This window comes from Columba livia, chromosome Z, assembly GCF_036013475.1.
Source record: "Columba livia isolate bColLiv1 breed racing homer chromosome Z, bColLiv1.pat.W.v2, whole genome shotgun sequence".
NCBI classification, from domain to species: Eukaryota; Metazoa; Chordata; class Aves; order Columbiformes; family Columbidae; genus Columba; species Columba livia.
In genome coordinates this window covers 46,326,834-46,352,839 of record NC_088642.1, presented here as the reverse complement: position 1 = coordinate 46,352,839, position 26,006 = coordinate 46,326,834, and the positions used below count along the sequence as shown (strand labels likewise).

The window sequence follows — 26,006 nt, the reverse complement described above, 5'->3', positions numbered from 1 at the left end:
TTAAAAATGTAGTAGCCAAAGACAAGAAAGGTAAAAGTCATGGCGATAGCCTAACATAAAATAGAAGATAATTGACTATTAATTATCCAACTTACAGGGTGAAAAATGATCCTTCTAACAACAAAGAAAAGCTAGGAGACACAGTACCTAATGAGGAAATTTGTTTTAGTGCTTCCCTCTAACAAGGTGTACTTTCTTTCTGACCTGACAGGCTGATAAATCTCGGGGTGTCATTAAACTGATAATGAAGCGCCATGCTAAAAATAGTCTGTCTGCTTTTTTTCTGAGTGCCAAAACCAGCAGAATCATCTGTGTAATCGATCTACTACTGAGTCTGAGACATCTCTGCATGGAAGCCTCCTGGGATGAGGTGTCATCTTTTCTGTCTGTCGCTCAGAGCTGAGTTCAGTGCTCATCTATTGATGCACTAAGCTGGTTTATATAAGACTTACAATAATTATGCATACTCGTCATCTATTAATTGGATAGTATACAGTAATTATGCCTACTCGTCTTCTATTAATTGGATAGTATATAATAATTATGCCTACTCGTCTTCTATTGATTGGATAGTATACATAATGAGCTCAACCTTCTTGTGGTTTCTCTGGAATGCAACCTCCTCACCCTGCTAGAGATAATTCCCCAGCTTGTTTATCTAAACACTCAGCTGAACCAGAGAGCAACCGCTCAGTACTTTTCCACTATGCTACACCAAACTCATGCTAACTGAGGCCTACTCATGCTAACTTAGAACAGAATTCTCCTGATACAATGGATCAATAGAGCCATGCCCCTTCTCTATTAGCCATGTCCCAACACTCATCATGTACTAAATAAGCAGATAGAGTTGGAAACTAGTTATTTGATCCTCTTCATTTGCCCACCGTCTTTGGATTATTGTTAAATGTGCTTTAAAAGCTTAAGCCTGAACATTAGTTGAACTAAGGAAAGTGGTCTTCATAAAAAGTATGGTATGCTTGTTTATTCTTTTAAATACTGTCCAGTTTTAGGCAACCTCTTTGAAGCCAGATCCCCAAACTTCACATTTCATGGGCTATGTAACTATAAATGGGTGTCGATTAAGAGACAGAACTAGAGTACCTAGCTAAGGCTATTTTTTTTAGGACTTCTAACATTTCCATTTTTACGTTTCATTGGTAGTCATCTCTAACTATACTTTCCTTAACTGCTGTGTATAGTCACTGGACCCGAGCTGTCAAAACGGAAGATAGTTACTGAATAGACTCTAGAAGTTTCCACAGTCCAAATGTGGGGTAGGGCTGGCTGAAAATAAGTTGTTCAAAGTAGTGGAGGGGACAGAGACCCACAAAATCCTGTGTTATGGAAGTTACTAACAAGTTATGGAAACCTTACATCCTAAATTTCTGTTGGAGTGTTCCTCCTTACCTGTCTCACCAGAAAGCAATGACAGGAGGATAAGTCTTGTCCTGTCTGGGAGCTACGTTGAAGAATCTTCAGTTACTTGGCTTCTAAGAATGGATAATGTTTTGGAGCGTGAAGTTTGTTGGCATAAGGCATTGCCAAAGGCAGATAATGATTTTATCTTAGCTTTTACTTCTGGCTGTTCAGAGCTTTCCTAGAAAGCCCAGAATTGTGCAGCCCCTGAAGCAAACCTTTGAGCTTTTTAGCTATTTTGCCCTTTGGCAACAACTAACTTTATGTATTTTCCCTGCAACAGAGCCCATGCACTCAGCCAAGTTCAAGCATTTTTCTCCTGGATGCTTTCTGTGCCAGCAGTGATACTTTATGATATGCAAAGTGGTATATGTGCATACTTTTTGACAAGACATAAGTGAATCTATAATAAAATACTGCTTTAAAAGGGTGGCTGGAGTAATATTGTAATTAACACATCTTCAAACCTTAAAGAGACTTGGCATTCTTATGGAATTTGACCAGAGTCTCTTCATCATATCCATACATGTAGGATGAGCTCCAAGCCAGAGCATGGTGGTGAGGTAATGGCCTACTTCTCTCTAATACTGTTCTCTGTCCCTACGCATATTAAGCTTGACAGACATGCTTCATGTTGGAGAAGGAGAAAATCACCTTTCAAGCAATAAATACACTTTGAAAGAATTTGTGTTCAGTATACATGGGTTATAAGACTGAATATTTTCTGTGAGTTGATCAAGATTGTCCCTTTAGATATGGGTATGTGTTGATTTTTCAACCTCATTCTGGCCAAAGTAACATAAGTAAATTGTTTCATGGTTGTAAACTGGGTGTGTTCCTCTGAAGTTCCCTGGAGGTCATGAAGCCTGATCTAAGAGGCATTGAAAGAGTTGTTTCAAGGCCAGTCAAAGTGCGCACAAGGATATGTTCCTTATTTGATTCTTTAGTCTTGTCCATGATGCAAGTAAGTAAGGTATTTTTCTCAAGGATCTGGGACTTGCTACTGCAGGATACAATTTCCTAGACTAGTAAGACCACACTCAGAACTCCTGCAGCTGTAGAAGACATTAGGTGAAGATCTCAACTGATTTTATCTTGGGTATAGGAGGCCAGAATCTGGCTATGATGGCTAGCTAGGAATTTTGCCAGTTGAGAAAGCGATATAGTGGTATAAATCAGGTAAACTATACTGTACATGTAGCCTCTGAAGAAATAGGTGGCCATGGTACAACTTACACAACAGTTATTGGACTGCCATGAAGCTCTAACAGCACTGGTGCAAGCTGAGATGTCACCATCAAGCTGATTCACTGTCACTGCCTTGTCCAAAGCTAATCATAGGCATAAGTCACAATAACATGGAGATTAAAATCCCAACTGAGATCAGCATCTACTCCGAACTTCCTTTGCCTTTATTTCTCATAGTATTAAGGCTAACACCTAGTTCACTTGTAACTCTTGTTCTTTTTATTTTTCTTGTTAATATTTCTTTTGGATTTGAATAAGGAGAATAATGTTGTTCAGTCAAATTATAGCTATGCTGTTTTGATTTAGTTCTGTCTTGTGGTTTTGATTCACTAGTGCAGCAATTCAGTAATTTGCTTAAAAAATTACAGAATAGAAATTTAATTTTATATGCTATGTTTACAACAGTTATTTTTCATTCTCAGGTCTGCATGTCAGGTCTGATTTGTTATATCAGAGCCAAGTTCATTTGACAGTGACAAAACCCATTCTTGGTGTGCTTGTTGCTGGAAAAGGAATGGGAAAGTCCAGTCCCTGTAGCATACAGTCTTACACAGCACAACAGATACGGACATAAAACTAGTTAGTGTAGGGAACTATCGCTGGCTTTAGTTAAGTTGTAATTTTCCCATGTGCTTGTCACATCTGGAGTGACCTCTACAGTGCAAGTTTTGGAGTTTGATGAAAGACTCAAGAATTCAAGTTCAGAGGGAAATCTTTATGTAAACATTGTGGACAGCCACGGAGTCTACATTTTCCTCCTGCTGAGAAAAAGAAACTCTTTTGTTCTCATATTAGTGTTTCTTCCTCTGTGGAGGAAAATGAGAATATTTTTAGTTGGTTTTTTTTCTGCAGGGTAAACAGAGAAAAGGGAAAAGGAAAAGACCTGAATTTTGAGTCATTTTTCTTTAAGAAATGTTTTATTTTTTTCTAAACAATATTTTTGGGAGAGTAATTCCCTTGTCAGTAAGCGTCAAAAGTTCAGCTACTGCCAACTAAAACACTACAAGATAAAATAATACGAAGTAAATTTTCTTCAGTGAAGGAGAAGGACTTGTTAGATGGCACTTTCAGAAATGTGGGGTGATTACATAGTCTTAAAATAAGAGAAAGCATATGTTTTACATGGAAATATGGTTGGTTGGGGCAGGCTTTGCAAAGTGTCACATACAAGCTAAATTTCATGTACTCACAAGGTGTCATCAGCTGATTCATTGCTGAATGAAACATTAGAAGACTTGAATCAACCCAAGGAGTTTGCAGTTTCATTGTAGTACTGACAAACACAGTATCTAGGGGAGAAGAGGGAGAATCTTCCCTTCCTTCAGCTTAAGTTTCTGTTGCACTTAGTGCACATAGGCTTCAACACAGAGTACCAGGTGATGATTTTACTAATGCAAATATCTTGCACAGAGCACTACTGAAAGGTTTCACAGGGATGCATGTTTGGGATGCCTCACTGAGGAAGAAGAGAGGTGCTCTGTACAGGAAGTGAATGTTAATATTAAATATTTATGCAGATGAATACTAAGAAAAAAGAAGTTACTATAAAGGTATCATAACGATTTCAGGTTAAATTACAGTGCATTAAAATGGAGATATTCAGGATAAGATAATAATCTTTGTTTCTCTATTTCAAAACTGAAATCTTAAAGATAAGTAATTAATTGAGCTTCTAACAAAGTTTTTGGCAGCAAGCATAAGGCTGGCACAGCCAATATTGCTAAATTCTAGAATTAAAATATTAAGGTATTAAAAAGATAATTGTTTAAAATTTTCTACTTATTTTAATTTGAAAGTGGTTTTAAATTTTTTTTTTTATATACATTTTTATACATTTTTCATACATTCAACTGCTTTTCCATCAGTGGTAAGGTCTATAAATGTGATGTTTTTAATGAGGTTATATTTAATTGCAGTCTCAACTGCAAGAGCTTGAAAAAAACTACTTGTTTTTCATCCCTGGCTCTGTTTGGCTTGCAGTTTTCAGCTTCTTCCCTCCAACACCAGCCAGCGCTGCCTGTGTTCTCTGTCATGCAGCTCCTGTACAGAGAAGTTCCTTCGTCATAGACCCAGTCAAGATTTAAGTGGAACAGACCACTGTGAGCCATGTAAAACCACAGGTTTACTAGCTGCTCCCATTTGTCAAATAATTAATTTACAAAAGCTTCACATGAACAGGAATTAATTATTAAACCCCAGGCATGAAGGTAAGCATATTTATGCCATTTGCAGTTTAAGCAAGTGATTTTTAGCTTGACCTTACCTGGTCAGGAATAATAAGTTGAATTCAGCTGATATTTACCTGTATGAGTATAAAATGAAGCACAGTTAGGGATTTATTATGTGGGACAGGGCTATAATTCATGTGCTATTATCAACCCTCCTTTTTAGCCTTGCACTGGAAATGGTGAGAACTATTTTTGGATGTTTTGTGTGGAAAACATGGCCTTAGGAGTACATGAAGATTTAACTGCAAGCTTTTTCCCCTGAGCTTCATCATGCACCTGCTGAACAGAAACTTTGAGTCCAATGTAAAGTTGGAGAAGTTTAGTGTTCCATCAAATGCAGCAAATCTGGGCAAATCTGACTTGACTTTTTCTCTTAAGACTTTGTATTTAACAAATATTTTAAGACTTTGTATTTAACAGGGACATTGGTCCTCACACTGTCTGGGTCCTCACTGTCTGCTGAAAAAAATAGATATAAAACATTAGGGTATAGTAGGTATGATTTCTGTTACATTTCCACGGTGCGCTTACCTGCCCCAAAGTGTGCAGGTGTAGCATGAGTCCCAGAAGGCGCGATGAGATACTCTTGTGCGGAAGGATTATCCTGCACTCTTGGATTATGCTTTTTTGATGAAACAAGCACTAGAAATGAAGGTTCTAAGTAGAAGAGAGGCCAGGCAGAGTACAGAGGCCATGACCGATCCAGTTAAAATTACTGCTGTTGGAAATTGTGAAAGACAGGTTTTCTGATTAAATCCTCTGTACTTGCAGAGAGAGGGATTTCTGAAAATTTCACAGTTCCTGTGCTAAAGGTAGTGCAGTATTAGTTATATGTATTGTGCAAATAAAAAAGATTACTGCTCTTCAGAACAAAGAATTTAGTGATTTTTAGAGATTAATCCTGACCTTAAAGGGGTGACAAGGGATTCCTTCTTCTTTGGCCCTTGTTGAAGAGAAATTAAATTCTCATGGTACAAGCCTCATCCTACACGTTTTAGGCCAAAAAGTAAATGCACGTCTGGCATTTGGTTACAGAATCTGCTTGCCTTGTATGTATAAAGTAACCTAATTTAGGAAAGTGAAAAATAATCTGCAATTTACTTTCTAGTGCAAAAGTGAGCTTCCAGGCATCTTAACTTGTAAGTTTGCAGCATAACGCAGATACTGATTGTGCCACCACATTTTGGTGGTTAAGTGTGAAAACATCTGCAGCTTAAGCTGTGTCCTGGAATGATCCATGTTGTAAATAAATCACTTGGAAACAGTGATTCAGGGCAGTGCCATTCCCACCCCTCCACTGGGGGAAGCCACATTCAGGTTTATTCTGGGTCAAACTTCAGGAGCAGTATTTATTCATTAAACCACATTGTTTCTGTGGGAAGCCAGACTTCCCATTTTGTGCCTGCTAATCAAAATAAATGAAGAAAAGCACTGTCTCAGCAGTTAGCATGACTCTGGCAGTAATCGTAGTTTTCCAGCCTTAGACGTGATCTTTTAATAAAGGTAGATTTGAGATTCTGCCAGAGGGGTGACACGTGGACTTGTGCAGGGTCAGCCCTGCTCGCCGGTACAACCACTGCCAGTCTGGCAGAGGGGAGTGCAGCCACCCCGGGGAAGCTCTGACTCCTCCAAAATCCGTCATTAAGCTGGACCAGCATAAGCAGAAAGTTTGTGAGCAGGAATGGGCAAAGAAGGGAGGGAAGTGTGAAAGGATGTGACAATGTAAAAAAGGGAATTTAGGAACATGTTAGGATGAGTGCCTTCCTCCATTGTCAGGGATTCAGCCTGGGTGCGGTCACCCCGTAGAAGGTGCAAGCAAGCCTTAGCCTCTGGTTCCAAGTATTAGCTTTCTCAGTTAAGGAAGCCTAGTAAAAAGATTTTTATAGTGGCAAGCAGTATAGAGGAGATTGTGGAAAGAATCTGGAAAATACTTACTCATTTTGACCACTCAAGATTGTCAGCAAAACTACTACAGCCTTCCTCACCAAGGATGCTTATCTTGGAGCAGCCTGTCCTTAGTACCCCCTTCCAGAACAGAGTAACCTTTACCACTCATGCTCCTGTTCTCCTTCCCTGATATGTCAGGCTCAATGCCCAGGCATGGGATGTCACCCAACCTTCAGGATCCAGTGTACATCTGGCTCCAGGGAGTTGAGCACTCTGGGGACCCTTAAATCAGAAGAACTTGTGGTAGTAAACAGCATCTGGACTTAGCTGCAACAGACAGTTGTGTGGGCTGGTGTAACTGGAACAGAGTTATGAGGAGTGATGGGCAGGCAGGGACAAACTTCAGCAGCGTTTGTGCATATGTCTGGTGGATGAAACAGGCAAGCGTAGATTAAGTGGCTATTCTGGGAGTCTGGCTGGCAATACCAAGCCATTGCCAGGAGTTTACAAATGCAAAATGGGCATCATATACAAAACCACTTATTTCTCAGGTTATGCTTAGTAAGGGTGCAGTTAAGCACATCAGGCTGTTTTATTAATGTCTATGTTCCACCAGCTTCCACAGGCACAGGGAGCCCATTCATGCAAAAGGCAGTTGTGGTTTTCTGCAACCCGTGTTGCTCCAGAGAACCTGGAAGCATCTTCTTCAGCTCAGGAGGGAAGATCTGTTGGCAGCACCATTCAGTATGCTGAATCATAACTTCCTCCTATTTGTCTAGTAATCCAAAATATCTTCTAGGAAAAATGAGGCAGACAGGTATTGTATTCCAGCTCCTATGAGGAAAGACATTTCCACCAGAAAAGAATAATACTATGAAAAAAAAAGTGTCTTCATACTTTGAAAGAAACTATCATTACTATTTCTGGATCAGTTGTAAACTGTATTTGTGTCTTCTGATTTTTAATTATTAATGCAAGACTAAAATGTGACCAGCGTAAGTAATTATATTTGTTATCATGTGACATCTTCAATTTTGACAACCAACAAAAGAAGAAAAATCTAAGCAAAATACTTGCTTTATTGGCTGTGCAGACAAATAAAGCAATTTATTGAGGTCCACAGTGCCTAAAAAAGGTGGTCCAGTGCTTTCATGAAAAATGGTTCAAGGTTCACTAGATAACAAAAACACCATATTAATTTATGGGTGGGCAGTGATTTTTTTTTTAAATGCATGGGAAGACTCTTAAGGACTATTCATGCTGAATTGCTTTGTGCTACTGCTTCAGACCAGCACTCAGCTCTTTGATGTGTTTGTTTATGAAATTACACTTTACATGCAGCCTTCTGCATGGTAGTTTTAGTTTAAGAGGCCCTGGAGCTCTCTGTAGTCAGACCAGCTGAGCAGAAAATGCTGTCTACACCACAAAGTATTAGTAAACTATGGGCTGAAACCGCCAAACTAAATTTCCTAATATCAGTAGAGTTTGGTATTGCACTGCTTTCTATATATTGACATACTTCAAAGTTGAATCTTGCAAGGAATGTGAAGATTACTGCCTTCCTCAACTGATAAACTAGTACTGGATCTTCCTCTTGCAGCATTCGATTGTTTCTCATAGCTCCTCTGGAAGGTGTAGTGGTGGTGGTGTAGTTCTTACAAACTGAATGCTGCTGACCAGGTTGTGTGGATTCTTAAGAAAAATCTTCTTCAACATCTTTCTTCCTTCATCATGTATCGAAACTGCTGTGTCCCAGTGCCATTTCCCCGCTGCCTTTCTCACTGATGGCTTGATGCCAGTAAGTGCTTTGCACCTCCGTAAGTGGACAGGTTTGCAGCATCTTATATGTCCTCCTGTTTTGTAAGCCACAAATGACTATCAGATGTCGGAGTTATTTTGTCTTCTCAAGTTGCAGAAATTAATTTTTTACTCTGTAGGACTTAACGGTCTTATGTGCACTTCCTGTGGAGCTAAGATGTTTCTACTGAAAGTTTCTGTACCTTTTTATTTTCCTTACTTTATAACAAACAGAGCAAGAGTACCAGTGCTACTGATCCTTACATGTACTAAGGCTGTAGGAGAGCTCCATTCCCATTATGAGTTCTGGTCTTAGCTGCTGTAGTCTTACTTCAAAGAACAACCGTGGTACACACACACAGTAGTACAACAGGACTGGAAGCAAGTCCAGAGAAAAGAAGTAAGAGTAGCTGATGAGCTGGAGTCTTGGGGCCACAAATGCAGAAGGGACAGGGCATGGCCAGACACATACCATAGGGGACAGAAGGGGCAGGTTGGGAACCCAGGCCGTGCCTGCCCTTCAGGCATCTCCCACAGTGCAAGGTTCCTAAACTGTAATTACCAGCTGGCAGTGGCCAGCTGATTTCTGAGAAACACGCTGAAAGAAGTATGGTGGTATCTCCCGTGTTGGCAGACAGCATCTAGGGCTACAACTGGAACAACCAGTTACTCCATTACTTTCTTTACTTAGTCACCTCAGAGGGATTGAAACTAGGAGGGGATCCATGAAGCTCTGTGTGGTAGAGTGTGGAGGGAAGGGTCAAGAAACATTTAAAACAATTCCAGATATGAATGCCTTGGAAATTACATACAAAAAGCTTACTCTTAAGGGTGTCAAGAGTTATTAAAATAAGGGTTTCAGGTGCCCCAGGGTGTCTAGCTCTTTTAGAAAGGTTCTGGCCATGCCATTTTCACTGTACCCTGTCTCAATAGGTGAAAAAACTAGAAAGTTTCATTGTACCGTGTAGCTGAGAATTTTGGTTCTTCTTTTGCATTTTTCAGTGGGAAGGTGAATCTGAGAGACAAAGCAGCAAGTCATCCAGTCACTGCAATGCCTGTTTTAGTCTCTGGAGAACCTTAACATAGTGGGATTTGGCTTAGTCATGGCTAGCTTAACCACCTACAGTACTGACTTCTGTCCTGCTGTAACTAAACACCTAATAGTAATTTAATTAAAGCAGAGGCCTTTTGTGCATAGTGGTTTATCTCTATAAGGATCACGCGAAGTCAGGATAATTGGAACATGGACGTATTCTGCATCGAGAAACTACTAGGAAAAATGGCTGTCTTAAGGGGCAGGATGGCATAAAAATATTGTCTAAACTTCAGTGAGGAAAAGATGAGTTCCTGTTCTCCATTAAAAAAACCCCATAGTATATACACTGTAATACTTGTTTGATATGTTTGAAGCCAGTGAAGAACAAGTTTTGAAACTAGTTATTTGTACACTATTTAGAATGCAACAATTTGCATTCTGAGTAATCAACTAGGATTGACATAAAAATAAAGGTGGAAGACATTTCTCCACAAGGTGCACTGTTCTTCCACATTGCAGTACGATGCAGAATTGTATCTGTGCTCCTAATCTGCTGATCTGTCCTGAAGTAAAAATCTGTCAATGAACACAAGTCACTGAAGACCAAACTGCTAATCTATGCCAAAGAGTTTCTTTTGTACCTGCAGAATCTGTGGGGCAGGCTGAGTCAGTCATGGGCCCATGTAGGGGACATGGACCTGTCAAGTCACACAATGTCAATGTGTGGCTAGGTTTCACTCCTGACCTTCAGGACAACTAGTTTGCCATTTCTGCTTGATACTGGATTGTCATTTTAATCTTGAATGTTGGGTTGTAGATAGAGTGAAAAGAGAAATATTCTTCTGGCATGTGAAAGTACATAAACAGGAAACAAAAATACATCTCTGAAAACTGTTTTTTGTTTGATTTGTTTTAATCAATGTCTGTGTTTTTTAGTAATGCAGTATTTCTTGGGAAAATGTGTCCAGATGGGAAGGCAGTGTTTTTTCATGCATGTTTTTAAGTCTCTAAGCTTGTACATGCTTGAGTTGTGTTTCTTTAAACTAATACAGTAGCTCATGGGAACATGGAATAAGGAAGTTGAGTGGATTTCCAAGTTTGAAACACCATGACTGTGAGAGGTGCAATATGTGCAATTCTTAACAAAGATGCTGGGAAAAAAAATAAAGAGCAATTCACACACAGTCTCTACATGAATGTTTAACTTTTGCAACTCACTGTTTGAAGTGTAAGATATTTTTGTCTCATGCAAATCTAAGCCACTCATTGCTGCTTCAAGCATCACTGATTAAAAAACTCTACTGTGATAATCTAACTCTTCAGTATGATACTGAAGGTGAGTTCACACACAGTAGGAAAGAGTGCAACAAGGATTCCAGTTGGAGGTGCTTATTGTAAATGCAGACAGTTTCTTCTTTAGATTACTTTTCAGGACAGTAATGCTAGTTTTAGCAACACATATTTGAGTGTAATTCGAGAAGAGTGGCAGAGACTTTCTCAATGGCATTTGTTGAGTCTTATGGCTTCTTTTGAGATAGAAGTTATAAATCTCTTAAAAAGAAATATAAGCATGGGAAAGAAGATATGCTATAAATACCTTGCAGCACATAAATAAATGTTTGTTGAGCTCAGTGGGGGTGTGCTGTTAGCAATAATCAGCAGTTGACTAAGCCGAGAAGTAGCTTGTTTCTGAAACAAAGATTGCAAGTGTTTGGTGGCATTTGTTTGTGGAGCTAAGCCACTTTTCCAACATATTTGCATTCATTTGTATAATGTCAAGAAAAAAAATACTTCCAGATACTTCTTCATAACTACTCAAGCCCTAGCATGCAGTCTGGACTTTGGAATGGTTTAAAAAATGAAGCAGTGGGAGAGGACAGAGAAAGGCAAGATAATCAGATGGTGTTCACTTATCGTTTTAACACTGAGAGTAGCAGCCAGCAGATCAGGAGGCAAAAAACAGTGTACGTTTTCCCTAATATTTGCTACGTTAGCATCCTATAAAATGTTATTGGGTAAAGTACGTAGGTTGCTCTTGAATCTTCTACCCAGCTCCAGCATGACTCAGATAATTTGCTTGAATACACTGCATCTCGTTCCCTTCTGTTGTTTGTTTTTTTTCACAGTGACAGGTTTAATTTAATAACTGTATGTATAGTAACTCACTTTTTGGGGGGAAATAGCATAACTAACTGCAAACTGCTGTGATCATCTGCATCTGTAACTGTAAATTGAACAAGGGAGTAGACTTGTTATCCTGAGACTTGTGCTTTTCATGTCTGTAAACCAGAGCACTGAATGCAGAAGTAACAGGAATGTATGCGAGACTCGCAATACTCACTGAGATATGTATTTCATAAGCCAGTGAATGAAGTTGAAGGGATAAATCACAACTAGGACATGCTAATCAACATTTCATAGAATGCTGTTCCACTGTGTCCTCCCATCAGGAAAACATGTACTGACTTCCTACCAGCCAGGAATGTGAAATTTCTGAGGACACAAAACAGCTGTGAGAATTTAACAGCGTTGTTGTTTTTTTCTTCCTCACACTTATGGTACGAAGAAAATACATGCAATATCCTTATTTTTGCTGTGATATCCATAAATGCATATGTTTATATTTTCGATTTTTAATATTTTTCGATTTGTGATTATTAAACAACCCTGAAAATGGGACTTTTGTATATCTGACTGAAGTAATTGCACAAGAAAGTGAAGAGAAGAAGAAATACACCAAGAAGTACACACTTATCAGTGACAGCTGGAAGGTAGTGCTGAAATTGGAGAGTCACTCTAAAAGACAATTAGACTTTGCCATCTCCCGTCAGAAGATCTTGTGTTATGTAGGTGAGGAGAGTCAGAGATTGGCACCAAAAGCAAAGCAGAAAAACTAGAAGAGGGAAAAGATCTGGTTTAAATATTACAGTAGGAAGGTGATCTTAAAATAGATTTGGGATAGACGAGATGTGCAAGATGAGTGGGTGTAGTAACATAGAAAAGTGGGCTGTCAATGCAGTACTGTACACAGAAATTTGAATTAACATCATTACATGGATAAAGCTACATTATTTCTGGTATGCTTTAAAGCTTTCCATTTACTTGCATCATCTGATGCTTCAGCAAATGCTCTGAACTCATCAAGTGGCTGATGGATGTGTTTGTAAAGGCTTGGGTAGTCACTTTATACGCAACGATAAGCACGCTGTGGTACTTAATGAGATCAGTGAAGCAGTCAGAAAATAAATATATAATTGTGTAGCATGAGTCTGTAAGCATGGTACTGCCTAGGCTTTTTAAGTTTAATGAACCAGCTCTTCAGTTGCTGAATATTCTTGTTACAGTCTCACCATGGATTTTAAAACCAAAATCTTGATACCACAGTCTCCTTGGAGAATCCATGGCTCTTGTTCTCTTAAAAAGTCTGCATATCTTATGTGTTAATGGTTGAGATCAGCCATTTGCTTCATTTTCATTGTAAAGGAAGGCCAGAGTCTGATTTCCTTCCCCATTCTCTGAACATCATATCCCCTGCAAGCTGTCTCATCAGCCTTCATTTGCTCTCTGGGGCATGCATGGTCTTAAAACAGCTGAAATAATCCTGTAAAACAAACACTTTGCCAGCTATTTTCCTGTTCTGTTAGGGTAATGCAAAAGTAATTGTGGTTTTGGACCATTAATTTTAAGTCATTATAACTGGGTTCAAACATCTTTATTAATCAAAATAAGAACCATTACAAGAAACACATTTTTGCCAATGAGAAAAAAGTTTGTTTATTCCTGTAGCCTGAAAATCTGTGCTTCGGGTTTCAAGAAACTCTTGGAAAGCATTTCCTGCATCCTGCTGATTGTGATTTTTCCCTGCAAAAAGTTGTTGAGATGCTTGAAGAAGTGATAGTCAGTTGATGAGAGGTCAGGTGAATACGACAGATGAGGCAAAACTTGGTAAACCAATGTGTTCAACTTTTGAAGTGTTGGTTGTGCAACATGTGGTCGGGCATTGTCATGGAGAACAATTGGGTCCTTTCTGTTGACCAATGCTGGCTGCAGGTGTTCCTTTTTTTGGTGCATCTCATTGATTTGCTGAGTGTACTTCTCAGAGGTAATGGTTTCACAGGGATTCCAAAAGCTGTAGTGGATCAGACTAACAGCTGACCACCAAGCAGTGACCGTGACCTTTTTTGGTGCAGGTTTGGGTTTGGGAAGTGCTTTGGAGGTTTGTCTTGGTCCAACCACTGAACTGATCATCACTGGTTATCATATAAAATCCACTTTTCGTCTCATGTCACAATCCAATTGAGAAATGGTTTATTGTTGTGTAGAGTAAGAGAAAACGACACTTCAGAACCATTATTTTTTTTATTTTTGGTCAGCTCATGAGGCACCCACTTATTGAGCTTTTTTACCTTCCAATTTGCTTCCAAATACCGAACAACCATACTCCTGAGGCCCCAGAGGAAGTCAGGACAATGGAGGAGTTTGCCTTGGTTGATGAGGACTGGGTTAGGGACCAATTAGGCTGTCCGGACATCCATAAATCCGTGGGTCCAGATGGGATGCACCTGTGGGTGCTGAGGTAGCTGGCTGAGGTCATTGCTGGACCACTCTCCATCATCTTTGCCAAGTCTTGAGAAATGGGAGAGGTGCCTGAGGACTGGAGGAAAGCAAATGTCACTCCAGTCTTCAAAATGGGCAAGAAGGAGGACCTGGGTAACTATAGATCAGTCAGCCTCACCTCCATTCCTGGGAAAGTGATAGAACAACTTATCCTTGGTGCCATCTCAAGGCATACCAAGGATAAGAGGATCATTAGAGGCAGTCAACATGGCTTCACCAAGGGGAAGTCATGCTTGACCAACCTCATAGCCTTTTATGAGGACATAACGGTGATGGCAGACTGGTGGATGTGATATACCTTGACTTGAGTAAAGCATTTGACGCAGTCTCCCACAGCATCCTTACATCTAAACTGAGGGAGTGTGGTCTGGACAATCAGGTAGTGAGGTGGACTGCGAACTGGCTGAAGGAAAGAAGCCAGAGAGTCGTGGTCAATGGGGCGGAGTCTAGCTGGAGGCCTGTTTCTAGTGGAGTGCCTCAAGGGTCAGTACTGGAGCCGGTATTATTCAATATATTCGTCAATGGCTTGGATGAGGGAATAGAGTGCACTGTCAGCAAGTTTGCTGATGACACGAAGCTGGGAGGTGTGGCTGACACGCCAGAAGGCTGTGCTGCCATCCAGCGGGACCTGGACAGGCTGGAGAGTTGGGCAGGGAAAAATTTAATGAAATATAACAAGGTGAAGTGTAGAGTCTTGCATCTGGGTAGGAACAACCCCAGGTTCTAGTATAAGTTCGGGAACGACATATTAGAGTGCAGTGTAGGGGAAAGGGACCTGGGGGTTCTGGTGGACAGCAGGATGACCATGAGCCAGCACTATGCCCTTGTGGCCAGGAAGGCCAATGGCATCCTGGGGTGTATTAGAAGGGGGATGGTTAGTAGGTCGAGAGAGGTTCTCCTTCCCCTCTACTCCGCCCTGGTGAGACCACACCTGGAATATTGTGTCCAGTTCTGGGCCCCTCAGTTCAAGAAGGACAGGGAACTGCTGGAGAGAGTCCAGCGCAGGGCAACGAAGATGATTAAGGGAGTGGAGCATTTCCCTTTTGAGCAAAGGCTGAGGGAGCTGGGTCTCTTTAGCTTGGAGAAGAGGAGACTGAGACCTCATTAATGTTTACAGATATATAAAGGGTAAGTGTCATGAGGATGGAGCCAGGCTCATCTCGGTGACAGCCAATGACACCAAGGGACAAAGTGTGCAAACTGGAATATAGAAGGTTCCATTTAAATTTGAGAAGAAACTTCTTCTCAGTGAGGGTGACAGAGCACTGGAACAGGCTGCCCAGGGGGGTTGTGGAGTCTCCTTCTCTGGAGACATTCAAAACCCGCCTGGACACATTCCTGTGTAGCCTCATCTAGGTGTTCCTGCTCCAGGAGGGGGATTGGACTAGATGATCCCTAACATTTTGAGATTCTGTGTAATGGTTGATGTTGAGTTCTTTGGCAGCTTCTCATGTAGTTTTAAGAGGATCAGTTTCCATGATTGCTCTCAATTGGTTGTTGCCAACTTCCGCTGGCTGCCACTGCACTTCTCATCTTCAAGGCTCTCATCTACTTTGTGAAACTTCTGGAATCACCACTGCACCATGTGTTCGTTAAATCTGATGAGATAAAATTACAAGATTTCTTTTAAAACCCAGAGACATACCTCTGTTTAAAAGTGTGGATTAATGTTTAATTTCTAAAGACTCTTTTCCCTTCTGTGGTACTCTTACTGCACAAGCAATTGTGGTGTCCAATGCAAAATGCTTTTTTTAAGGGTAAAATGCAGCCCAGACAAACGTGTCTGCTGTCAAGGTGTGAATGTTGTGGTAGTAATCTGTAGCGTTTACATGTGACTGTAGCCAAGTGTCTAAAAGCATGCTAGGAAGTCTTACCCTGCTTTTGCAAAAGGATTAATCCACCCTGTATGTATGCTGTTGGTGACCAATCTGGAGAGCAAGCCTGCAGGAGCACAGCCTGGTGTTCTACCTGTTGAGCTACACAGCCTCCTCTCACCAACAAGCACACCCAGCACGGAGCATCATGCAAAGCTATCAGGAATTTACATCCCCAGGCTCTTTATTATCAGCATAACCCATGCTTTCCAGTTTCCACCGTTGAAAGCACTCTAAGTGATGGAAGAAAGAGTAAAGCAGAGAAAAAAGACACAGTCGAGCTGTGATTTTTGCCTCACCTTGTGGCATAAATTATTACTGCACACAGGCTGTTATTAAGCAGGTCTGTGTGACACAAGGCCTGTACAGGATTATTTGGTGGGCACATGCTCTGCCATGGGTTGTTGATGGAAGGCACTTAGCAGCAGTGGAATGTTCTCACAGGGGATTTGGAGCCGATCGGCCACTTTTTCCTCTGATACGTAACCTTCCCCGTTGGTGAACAGAGGCAGCCTTTAAGTTCAAAAGCACAAGAGATGAAAATTTTATTTGCCTTTGCAGCCTTTGAGGGGGGAGGGACAAAAAGATTTAGTGTTGTCATTTATCAGTCATAAGCTTAGGAGTCTGTGGAGAAAAAAGCAGTGCAGAGACCCAGTATGCTGTTTTGGAGACTTACAGGCTGTTTTCCATGACACACAAAGTCACAAGCTTCCTCTGCCTTCTGAGCAGGTTTCAGAGGGTTGGGGTGGGGGGTGGGGGCACATTTTTTCCCACTCTTGGTATTGATTGGTGTGGTGAAGCTGCAGACAGGGAGGGACGTGCCCTTTACCTGTCCTCCCTGCTCCCTAGATGGGGACCCACCAGCCGTTGCCATGAGGACAAGCCGCTGCAGCCACCTGCCAGGAGTCCCGCCTGAGCGCCTGCCAGCCCCCGACGGCAAGACCCTGCCCGCTGGCACCAACAGCTGCCCACAGTATGTCATGCAAGTGTCAACCAAAGATGGGCAGCTGCTCTCCTCCGTCGTGCGGACGCTTGCCACGCAGAGGTACGTGAGGGGTGCCGGGATGGGCCAGGCCCTTTCCCTGTGTGGGCTCAAGTGCCCCCTCCCCAGCTGCCACCCGCAAGTCCTGCGGGCATTTGAAGGGAAGATGTGGTGTTGTGCATAATGAAGGCTTACCACCCTGCACTCATGATTAAACCCTCGTCTTAACTTTATAATGATTATGCTACATATGTAATTAAGCCCTCATCATTATACTCGGTGAAGAAGGGGGAAGCAAGCTGTCTGGGGATGCTGCTGCTCAAGTGTGTCAGCTGCAGTAATTTGCCCTGATATGTAGCGGGAGGGTTCGGCAGGCGCTGGCTGGCGTGGGATGCTGTGTTTGGCCTTTTTGCTGCCGTCAGTGCTTCTGCAAAATGCTTTCTTCACATTTCCCAAGCCAGCGCGATGAGCAGCTGGATAGGCTATTTCTAGCAGAGATGCACACACAAGTGTTCATGCCTCAGCCATCAACCAAGTGACTGAGAGCACCTTCTCCTGCTCTCAGTGTAGAATGGCAGATCAGTGGTGAAATATACATTTAAACTGTATCCTTTGAAACACCACCCTGCTCCAGCTTGGCTTTGTTTTCATTAGAAGCAAGAAAGAGGATACTTAGGGGTTTGGCCATATCCAAAGTTGATACTTGGGACAAAATTAAATGCCACTTCAGTGGTGTCAAGCTGGAAAGACTGCACGGGTAGCCCTGGATTTTCACAAAACAGCCAATATAATCCAATCCACTGCATTTATGTGAAGAGTAAAATTATTAACTGCTGCTGCACCTGCAATGTGACAGCCTGAAATGGCTTTTTCACCTTTACTTGTAGCAAGTTTTTAAAACCCGGTGCATTTTGCACAGCCCAGATGTACATGCAGAGCATCAAGCACAAGTTCATACAGTTTTACCAGGCACATGGAAAGGAGCGGGCTGGCTTCTTTACTCTTTCCTGCAGTTACACATGAGTGAGGTCTACCTGGGGCAGCCTGCAAACACCCAGAAGAGGGACAGAGGGAATAGCTGTGTGCCACTGTATGCTATCTGCTAGTGAGGTTTTGTCAGTGACAGTGAAAAAACCCACTTTTCTGAGATAAACTGAAGTGGCATATGTGGTAGGGAGAGGTTTTGTTTCCAAGACCTCTGCCAAAAGATGAACTTTCTGAGCCTTGGCATTCAGGGGGAGTTGATTTGAAGCTGCAGCGTAGTGGATCCCATGGCTCAGCAGCACTGCTGCTCGCAGTCTGCTGCTGCTTTCCACCCACTGCTCTAAGCCCAAGCACCTCAGGCAGACATGCGACTACCTTCCTCCTTCCTGAAAGATTCCTCTGCAAAACAGAGAATTTCAATAGTTAAAATCAAGAGTCATTAAGGTTTTCACTGGCAGGAGGATCACCTGTCTCCCTTTGTATATTAGCACCCTGCCACCAGGTGTGTGTGTGACACAGTCCTCCTTTTCAATACTGTTAATATCACTCCTTGAGCTGCTGGTGGGGTTTTGTCCCAAAGAGAAACCCTCCCGGTGGACAGGAGCTTCCTGCTTGCACACACCTGCCTGAAGTTGTGACCCTGCCTTCACACCCCTACAGGGCAAGCTGCTGCTGTTTCAGGTCCAGTAGGCCTTTGCTGTTGATCACTGGAGAGGTCAGGGGATCATCACTAGCATAAGAGATGCTACCTTGTAGGTCAGGAGTGATGGCAGAGATCGTCATTACTATAAGACGTGCTCAGCTGAGGCAGGTTTGAAACTTCCCTTATGCATTTAGATATTTCTTGAAGCGACTGCTCCACTGGAATATGAAGAGGTGGGAAATCCAAAGGTACAGAAGCACTTGGTTGTCTGTCTGTCTGTCTTCTGTCACTCTGATATGTTTTGAACTCTCCACTTTTTCACCCCCAGAAGAGATATTTTAAACAAGTACACCAGACTGCGTGCAGCCATTAGCCCAGCAGCCCAGTGTTCTAACTACAGAGCAAGTACACAAGCCGCAAATCTTTCCCACATTGTTAATTCATGACATACAGAAAGAGGCTACATCACAGCCCTGTATGCAATTTTCTCTCCTCCAGCAGCCCTTTCAATGACTGGGCAATCTGCAGGATCTGCCATGAGGGCAGCAGTCAGGAAGACCTGCTTTCCCCCTGCGAATGTACAGGGACCCTGGGGACCATTCACCGCAGCTGCCTGGAGCACTGGCTGTCATCTTCAAACACCAGCTACTGTGAACTCTGCCACTTCAGGTTTGCAGTGGAGCGCAAACCCAGGCCATTGGTGGAGGTCAGTACATGGGGCATGTCCCCAAAAGCTTAGCTTCAATGAGAAAATCATGCTCGTTTTTATATAGGCATCTCAAAGCCTTTGCAGCTCTGCTGAAGCCAAAGCAAGCTATGAGTTTTGGGCTTGGCAAGATGAGGGCAGGAGCTCAGTGAAGGGGTAGGAATAACAAAACCCGTATTCCAAACCAAATTTTAAAAAGGCAAGAAGAGTGGAATCAATGGGTTTTCTTCATGGCAAATGTGAGTGAGATTTGGGAAACAGTCTGCAGTGAATTATTTGTATACCAGCCGGTTTGGCAGAGAATGGAAGAGGGGTAAGTAACAGTTTCTGTGGAATGCGAGACAAGTGTCAGTATTCAGCATATTAAGTATAGATCAGGAATAGTTTTTTCTTGCTTTTGAGAGAGAGGTAACAAACCGAGGAGCCTTAGAAACCTGATTTCCAGTGTCAAGCCCATAAGAAGGAATTGTTCTTGCTCAATATCTGGCATATTTAGCCCTTTGTGAGTGATCTTTTGGCCTCCTCTTGCCTGTGTACCAGATTCAACAGTGAATTGGACAATTGTTTCTGCCTTATCAGTTAAAATTCAGTTTTTGCCAACTATAGATGCTTTAGTGGCTGCCTCAAGTTTGCCAGGGTTTATTTTTTTGTACTCAGAAAAAGAAAAAAAAAAAGCCAAAAAAATAAGCCACGATAACTGTCCTTACACTGTTAATGATCTTTCTCCTCATGTTTTTTTAATTTGGAAAAAAAATGTGAAACTTATGGTTTGTGTTGGAATTAAAAGTGCATTACAAATAATAGCATTTTACAGAAGTAACGAGAAGCATCTTATTGTACTAGTTGTAGACAAAGGTGGTTACATGCTAAGCTTGAGTCTAGGACAACATGTCCTTCTTCATTGTTCCTCTAAACTGCAGCAGAACTGCATGAAGGGCATACAATATTGTTGTGGTTTAACCGCAACTGGCACCACACAGCCACTCACTCACTTTGCCTGGGTGGAATGGAGAGAGAATTGGAAGAATAAAAGTGAGAAAACTCATGGGTTGAGATAAGGACAGTTTAATAGGCAAAGCAAAAGCCACACAGACAAGCAAAGCGAAACAAGGGATTCATTCTCCATTCCTCATCAGCAGGCAGGTGTTCAGCCATCCCCAGAAAAGCCGGGCTCTGTCACACATAACCGTTACTTGGGAAGACAAACACCCTAACTCTGAATGTCCCCACCTTCCTTCTTCTTCTCCCAGTTGATATGCTGAGCATGAAATAAACTGATCTGGAATATCCCTTTGGTCAGTTGGGGTCAGCTGTTCTGGCTGTGTCCCCTCCCAGCTTCCTGTGCACCCCAGCCCTCTTGCTGGTGTGGTGGTGTGAGGAGAAGAAAAGTTTTTGACTGCTCAGCAACTCATGAAGCATCAGCATGTTATCAACATTATTCTCATACTAAATCCAAAACACAGCACTACTAGGAAGAAAATTTACTCTATCCCAGCCAAAACCAGGACAGATATTAAAAACAAGAAGGATGAGGGCCATCTTGTTTTGTTCTTACTCACAGATGAGAGGATACAGAATAAAATGGATGGCTGGGAAGCAAGTCAAGGACCTGTGCAGAGAGGGGGTGAACAGATGTCATTGAAGTCTACCAAAATTGCTTTAGGCTGGATTAAGTTAGGCATGCATATTTTGTGTCTAAGCCTAAGGATATCTTCATTCTTCCTTAGGAACAGCAAAAAAGAGATACATGACACAGTATTTAGCACAAGACCTGTAGTCTTGTCAAGCCTTAACCAGAGCAAGCTTAGGGCAGCTGTGTTCGATTGCCTCTGGCTTGTTGTTTGTGCTTCTGGCAGGACTACTGCCTCTCCCAGAAACTGGTTCCAGTTTGAGAAACTCTGCTGATGAGTGTTCTTAGGCTGGGCAGCAAAATCTTTGTGACTTGACCATTTTCCAGTCAACATGATACCTTCTGCCATCCAGCTGCTCTGAGCCTGTGCCAGGCGGTTTTTGGCTGCAGTTTTGCCACAAGGACAGTGCCACTCTGAATTTGCCTTCTGAAAAGAAAGATAAGCAATGCTGAGGCAGTGCAAAGTGAACAGTTTGATTTTAGAGTCCGGCTTCTTTGAGCTGTTCTCTTGCAAAAGCCTCTTGTGATGTTTGCTTTGCATGAATGGGACATGATATTTTCCAGAGCTAACGATGATTGAAGAAGTTGAAAGCAAAGCTAACGCTGCCCAGGCTGGGGGAGTCTGGTCACTTGATCATTCTTTGATGAAGTGAAGCTTCTTTTTGGCAAAAGCAGTAATAAATAATAGAAACAACAACAACAATAATAATAACAACATTAAAGCTGTCTTTTGTTTTTTTAGCTGAGGACAAATGAGAACCAGGTGCAAGAACATTTCTGAAACATAGTACACATTGTTAATTGATGTTTTTGTCTTTGTTACCTAATCTTTTCCTGCTTCTCAGCTACACACCCACAGTATTTTAGTGCAGTAATTAGCAGTTACATGTGATTGCAGAAGAGGTAATAAAAAAAGGCAACTGACTTTTCTGAAGTTTGTTGTGATCTTATACAAGAAGTATGTTTTCAGTTTAGAAGGGAATTAAAGCTCTACTTTTAAGAGTTGAGAACAGCAGAGACAAAAGAGTAACTACAGTGACTTGTACGCAAGAAGACAAATTGAGCAGAAAGATAGCAATCGAAATTCCTGATTTCTGTTAGTATAATTAAAGTTTGTCCTTAAAGTTTGTACCTATTTAACACATAGGTCTTTGAAATCCGAAGTTGTCCTCATGCTATTAGTTACAGCAAATATGAAAGTTCCCAAAGCATGACTAAAGCAGATGCAAGTTGTCAGGTTCCCCCATCTTCTGCATCATAAAAGCACTGTCCTGTTTGCCTCCCCCTGTATTACCCAGAGTATTAGAGAGATTTATCAGGTGTAGTGGGACTGTCTCTCACAAAAAAAGCTGCTGTAATATTTGGACAAGTGACAAGTCAGAGTGGCCACCTGCTTTTAACTACATCATGTGTGTGTGTGTGTGTGTCCGTGTCGGGGGAGGGGGGGGGACGGGAGTGGGGAGCGGGTCGTGTGGGTCAAAGTAAGATAATTAGTTCTCCAAAGGTGCCTGTGAACTAGATAATGGAAATGGTGAATGGTCCTTTCAGTGGAGGTGAATGATGAGTTTACCAATGCGTTTTAAGAGGTCAATAGGTACTATTGTATTCTTAAAGTAATTTGTAGAGTATAGTCTATAGAAGTTTACCCGCTGACTCCTCAGCCGACCTTGTCTTATGCAGCAACTATATCCCAGCCATTGGTCAGTGACAAGTAGTATAAAAATGCCTGAAGCAATGAACCATTACATTTATCTTTCCTTCTAGAGATTTTCCATCAGGAAAAAAAAAGGTATTTCTGACTATTCGAAGACATTACTGACTTTCTTGAGGGGGCAAAAATAAAGAAGAGAACACAGTTTTATGTCTTTTCCTCATCCCTCCACTGGATTGAGCATTGCTTCGTAGCAGTTTAGCCATGGATATGAAGGAAATCTCAAAAGAAACAGAGACACTTCACTTGCTTCATCTAGAAATGTCATATCTGACTTCAGTCCTGGTGTTAGCACCCAGGAGAGGCTGCAGAAGGAGTGGGCTTGAAATGAAGTGAGCCATAGATGGCATGGATGGTTGTTTAGCCATATTCCTTCCTCCCCTGGGTACATCACTATGGAAGCAGCAGAGACATTTTTGCTGTGCTTCATGATTTGATCAGAACATACTAGTGAGCCCATAGCATTTTTCCCACCATTGCTGCTCTGTTGATAGTTTGTCTTGAGTTCATCATGAGATGAAAACAAGTGTTCCATAAAAGTTAGTTACAAGATGGCTTTTTGCCTTCTTTTAAGCAGTTGCCCATGTTCACACGAAGGATGTGGGCCCATGCACTCAACAGGAGATGTGTAGCTCAGATAAAAGGGACATATCTGCAATTATATCCTGCCTCCTGTGTACATCATGTGTAGGATGCAAAAATTCAGGGAGCTCACCTTTGCTTTCTCTCCTCAGCTTTTGTTGTGCAGAGCAGCCTGTTTCTTTTCCTGGATTCATTTTTTAAGGAAAAGCAAAGGAAAAATAACATGCATTTTGACCTCCATTTCATCTTTTATCCTTTGTATCTTTTCTCCATCATAATCTTCTCTCTGGTCAACTGAGTTTCAAACTATGCTTCTAATGGGGGACGTCTCCTTATCTGTACCACAGGACATGTTTTTGTTGTCTGGGGGAGAAACATCTATCACAAAATGTACAATCTGCTAACTGTTTGATGCCCAAAACCCCATCAGAGAGGCAGAAAATGGTAGTACAGTCTGTCAGGCAGATCTGTCCTCTCAACATTGCATTTGTGAAGCTTCAGACATTCTTAGTCCACTGCTTTTTTTTAAACTGGGATTATTTCCCCCAGAAGAATTGTGTTCCTGAGTCATGAATCAGGCATTATGGTGGGGATGAACACCTCCTTCGATGTTCAAGGAAAGTGTTTTTTTCATTGCCATCCACTATTTATGTCTTTTGCCTGCTGCTACCTTGGGTGGAGGAGCTCTGTGACTTGTCCTTTGTTAAGTCAAAGAACCACACACCAGGGAATGCACATTTCTCCTCCTCCACGGTTGTTTGTCAAAGGTTGGGCAGCAAAAAGAAGTGTAACGTCCTTTACAGTTCCTTCTCTCCGTACTTTTGGCCTACACATGGCAAATGTGCTCTGTGTGATTTTACAGTTGTCAGTAAGAGCTGCTTTCTGTTAAGCATTCACAGATTTTGTTAATTTTGTTAATTTTGGCTAATGTACTGCAGGTAAGTGCAGGACCCCCTCATGCCACAACCTGACTTCCAGCATTTACACTGCCTTGCTTATGGGCTAAGCTAACTGGGAACTGTCACGCTCCCTCGAGATGACCATCCTTCTGGTGGGACTTCTGCTCAGAGCCGGAACTGGTGCTCCTCAGCTTCTCCATTGAGACCTGGGACGTATTTCTCAGTCACTCATGAACTTGTTCACAGCAGCTGCACTGGAGATAATGTGATGTGTTGTTGTAAAGGTGCAAGAGGTGGATGGTAGAAAAAGAGTTTTTTTCATACATATGATCACCGAGTCCTTTGTTTGTCTCCCTTCTGGAGAGCATCCAGCAAGCTCTGGCACATAAAATACAAGCTACCGACATAAATCAGACATAATCTACTGGAGCATAAGCTTTCTGTAGCATCTTTGGAGTCACATTTTTGCTAGACAACATGATGCTATTAGAGGCACTTGGTGGGCATCAGCAGAGCAAGTCCAGCCATTTTGCCTGATTTCAAAGGTTCTCCTTCAGATAAGGGGATTCTTTGGAGATGCCCACAGCCCTACAGTCTGTTTAAAGGAGCTATTTTCCAGGACTCTGGAATACGTTGTCCTTTTACAAATTACCAGAACATGGACATTCCCCTCAGTCCCAGGGCTCATGATACAGCAAAATTACATTAAAGAAGAACAGGCAAGGTCTGAACCCACCTGTTCTACCATATGCTTGATGTACAACACCCCTGTACAGTCTGCTGGAAATTAGGGGTGTGCAGAACACATGCTTGGGCACATGATGTCTCACCATGAGTGCGCCCAGGGACGGTGCATCTCAAAGGAAAAAGCAGCTGCTGCTGAGCAGCCCTGCTTCTCTCTCCCTTGTCTCAGTCACCCGCTGCCGGTGACACCCTGACACAGATGACCCAGGCTGAACCAGCAGAAACTCTAGATACCAGAAGAAAGAAAAGTCTGTAATATGGTGGTTGATGTGTGTAGATCTGATGTTCCTTGTGCCACACCTGGAAGGATCTCAAAACAAACACAGTGAAATCAAACTGCAGGAGACTGAGTTGGTGGCTTTTATAGAGCTTCCTCTTCTATATAAGCTGCTTTTTTAATGCAGCCAATCCACAGAAATAAATCCACTTTAGAAATTTATGATATTTTTCATGTAGATGCTGTTGCTATGTTTTTGAGGCAAGCTTTATGTGAGTATTATATATCATCTTAATTTCAATTTCTGTGTTGCAGCTGTGTTGCTTCCACTTGGCTTAGTACAGAAACAGACAAAAATCGTGGCAATGCAAATGTATTTATGTGCAATAAAATGTTGTTAGAAAATAACCAGCTACAACATAAATATGGTATAGGAACACTATGAGACCATATCAGTCAAACTTGTATTGCTTGTAAGTTATTTACGTGTTTTAAACCAAGCAGGATTTGGTATCTCTTGGTTCCTTTTTTTTTTTTTTCCAAACAAAAAGAAAGTACTTAATTAACAATATAAAACTCATAAGCAAAACAGCATGACTAGGAGAAAAAATAAAGTCAAGATAATCATCACAATATTGGGCAGAAATTAACTTCAATTTTTCCCAGTCTGTTGCTGGTTGTTGAGCTCATGCTAGAAAATAAAAATAATTTTTAAAAAAAACCTTAAGACCTGTATCTATGCATGAAGTAGTCAAGATGAGCTTACATTACAATTTAAAACTGGCAGACGTCTTACACTGAA

At 41.7% G+C, this 26,006-nt stretch overlaps 1 protein-coding gene across 4 annotated transcripts in view; it reads left to right on the top strand.

The window, feature by feature from the left end:
- The window catches only part of MARCHF3 (membrane associated ring-CH-type finger 3), a 96,524-nt gene that overhangs the window by 38,379 nt on the left and 32,139 nt on the right, over positions 1 to 26,006 (top strand). For 3 of the 4 annotated variants that reach the window (XM_065045694.1, XM_021288007.2, XM_021288006.2), the window contains 2 exons: positions 16,956 to 17,151; positions 19,214 to 19,421. In XM_065045694.1, the coding sequence (XP_064901766.1) occupies positions 16,979 to 17,151; positions 19,214 to 19,421 (381 nt within the window). In that variant the 5' untranslated portion in view covers positions 16,956 to 16,978. The remainder of the gene's footprint in view (positions 1 to 16,955; positions 17,152 to 19,213; positions 19,422 to 26,006) is intronic. The other variant, XM_005502793.3, reaches the window with a different exon arrangement.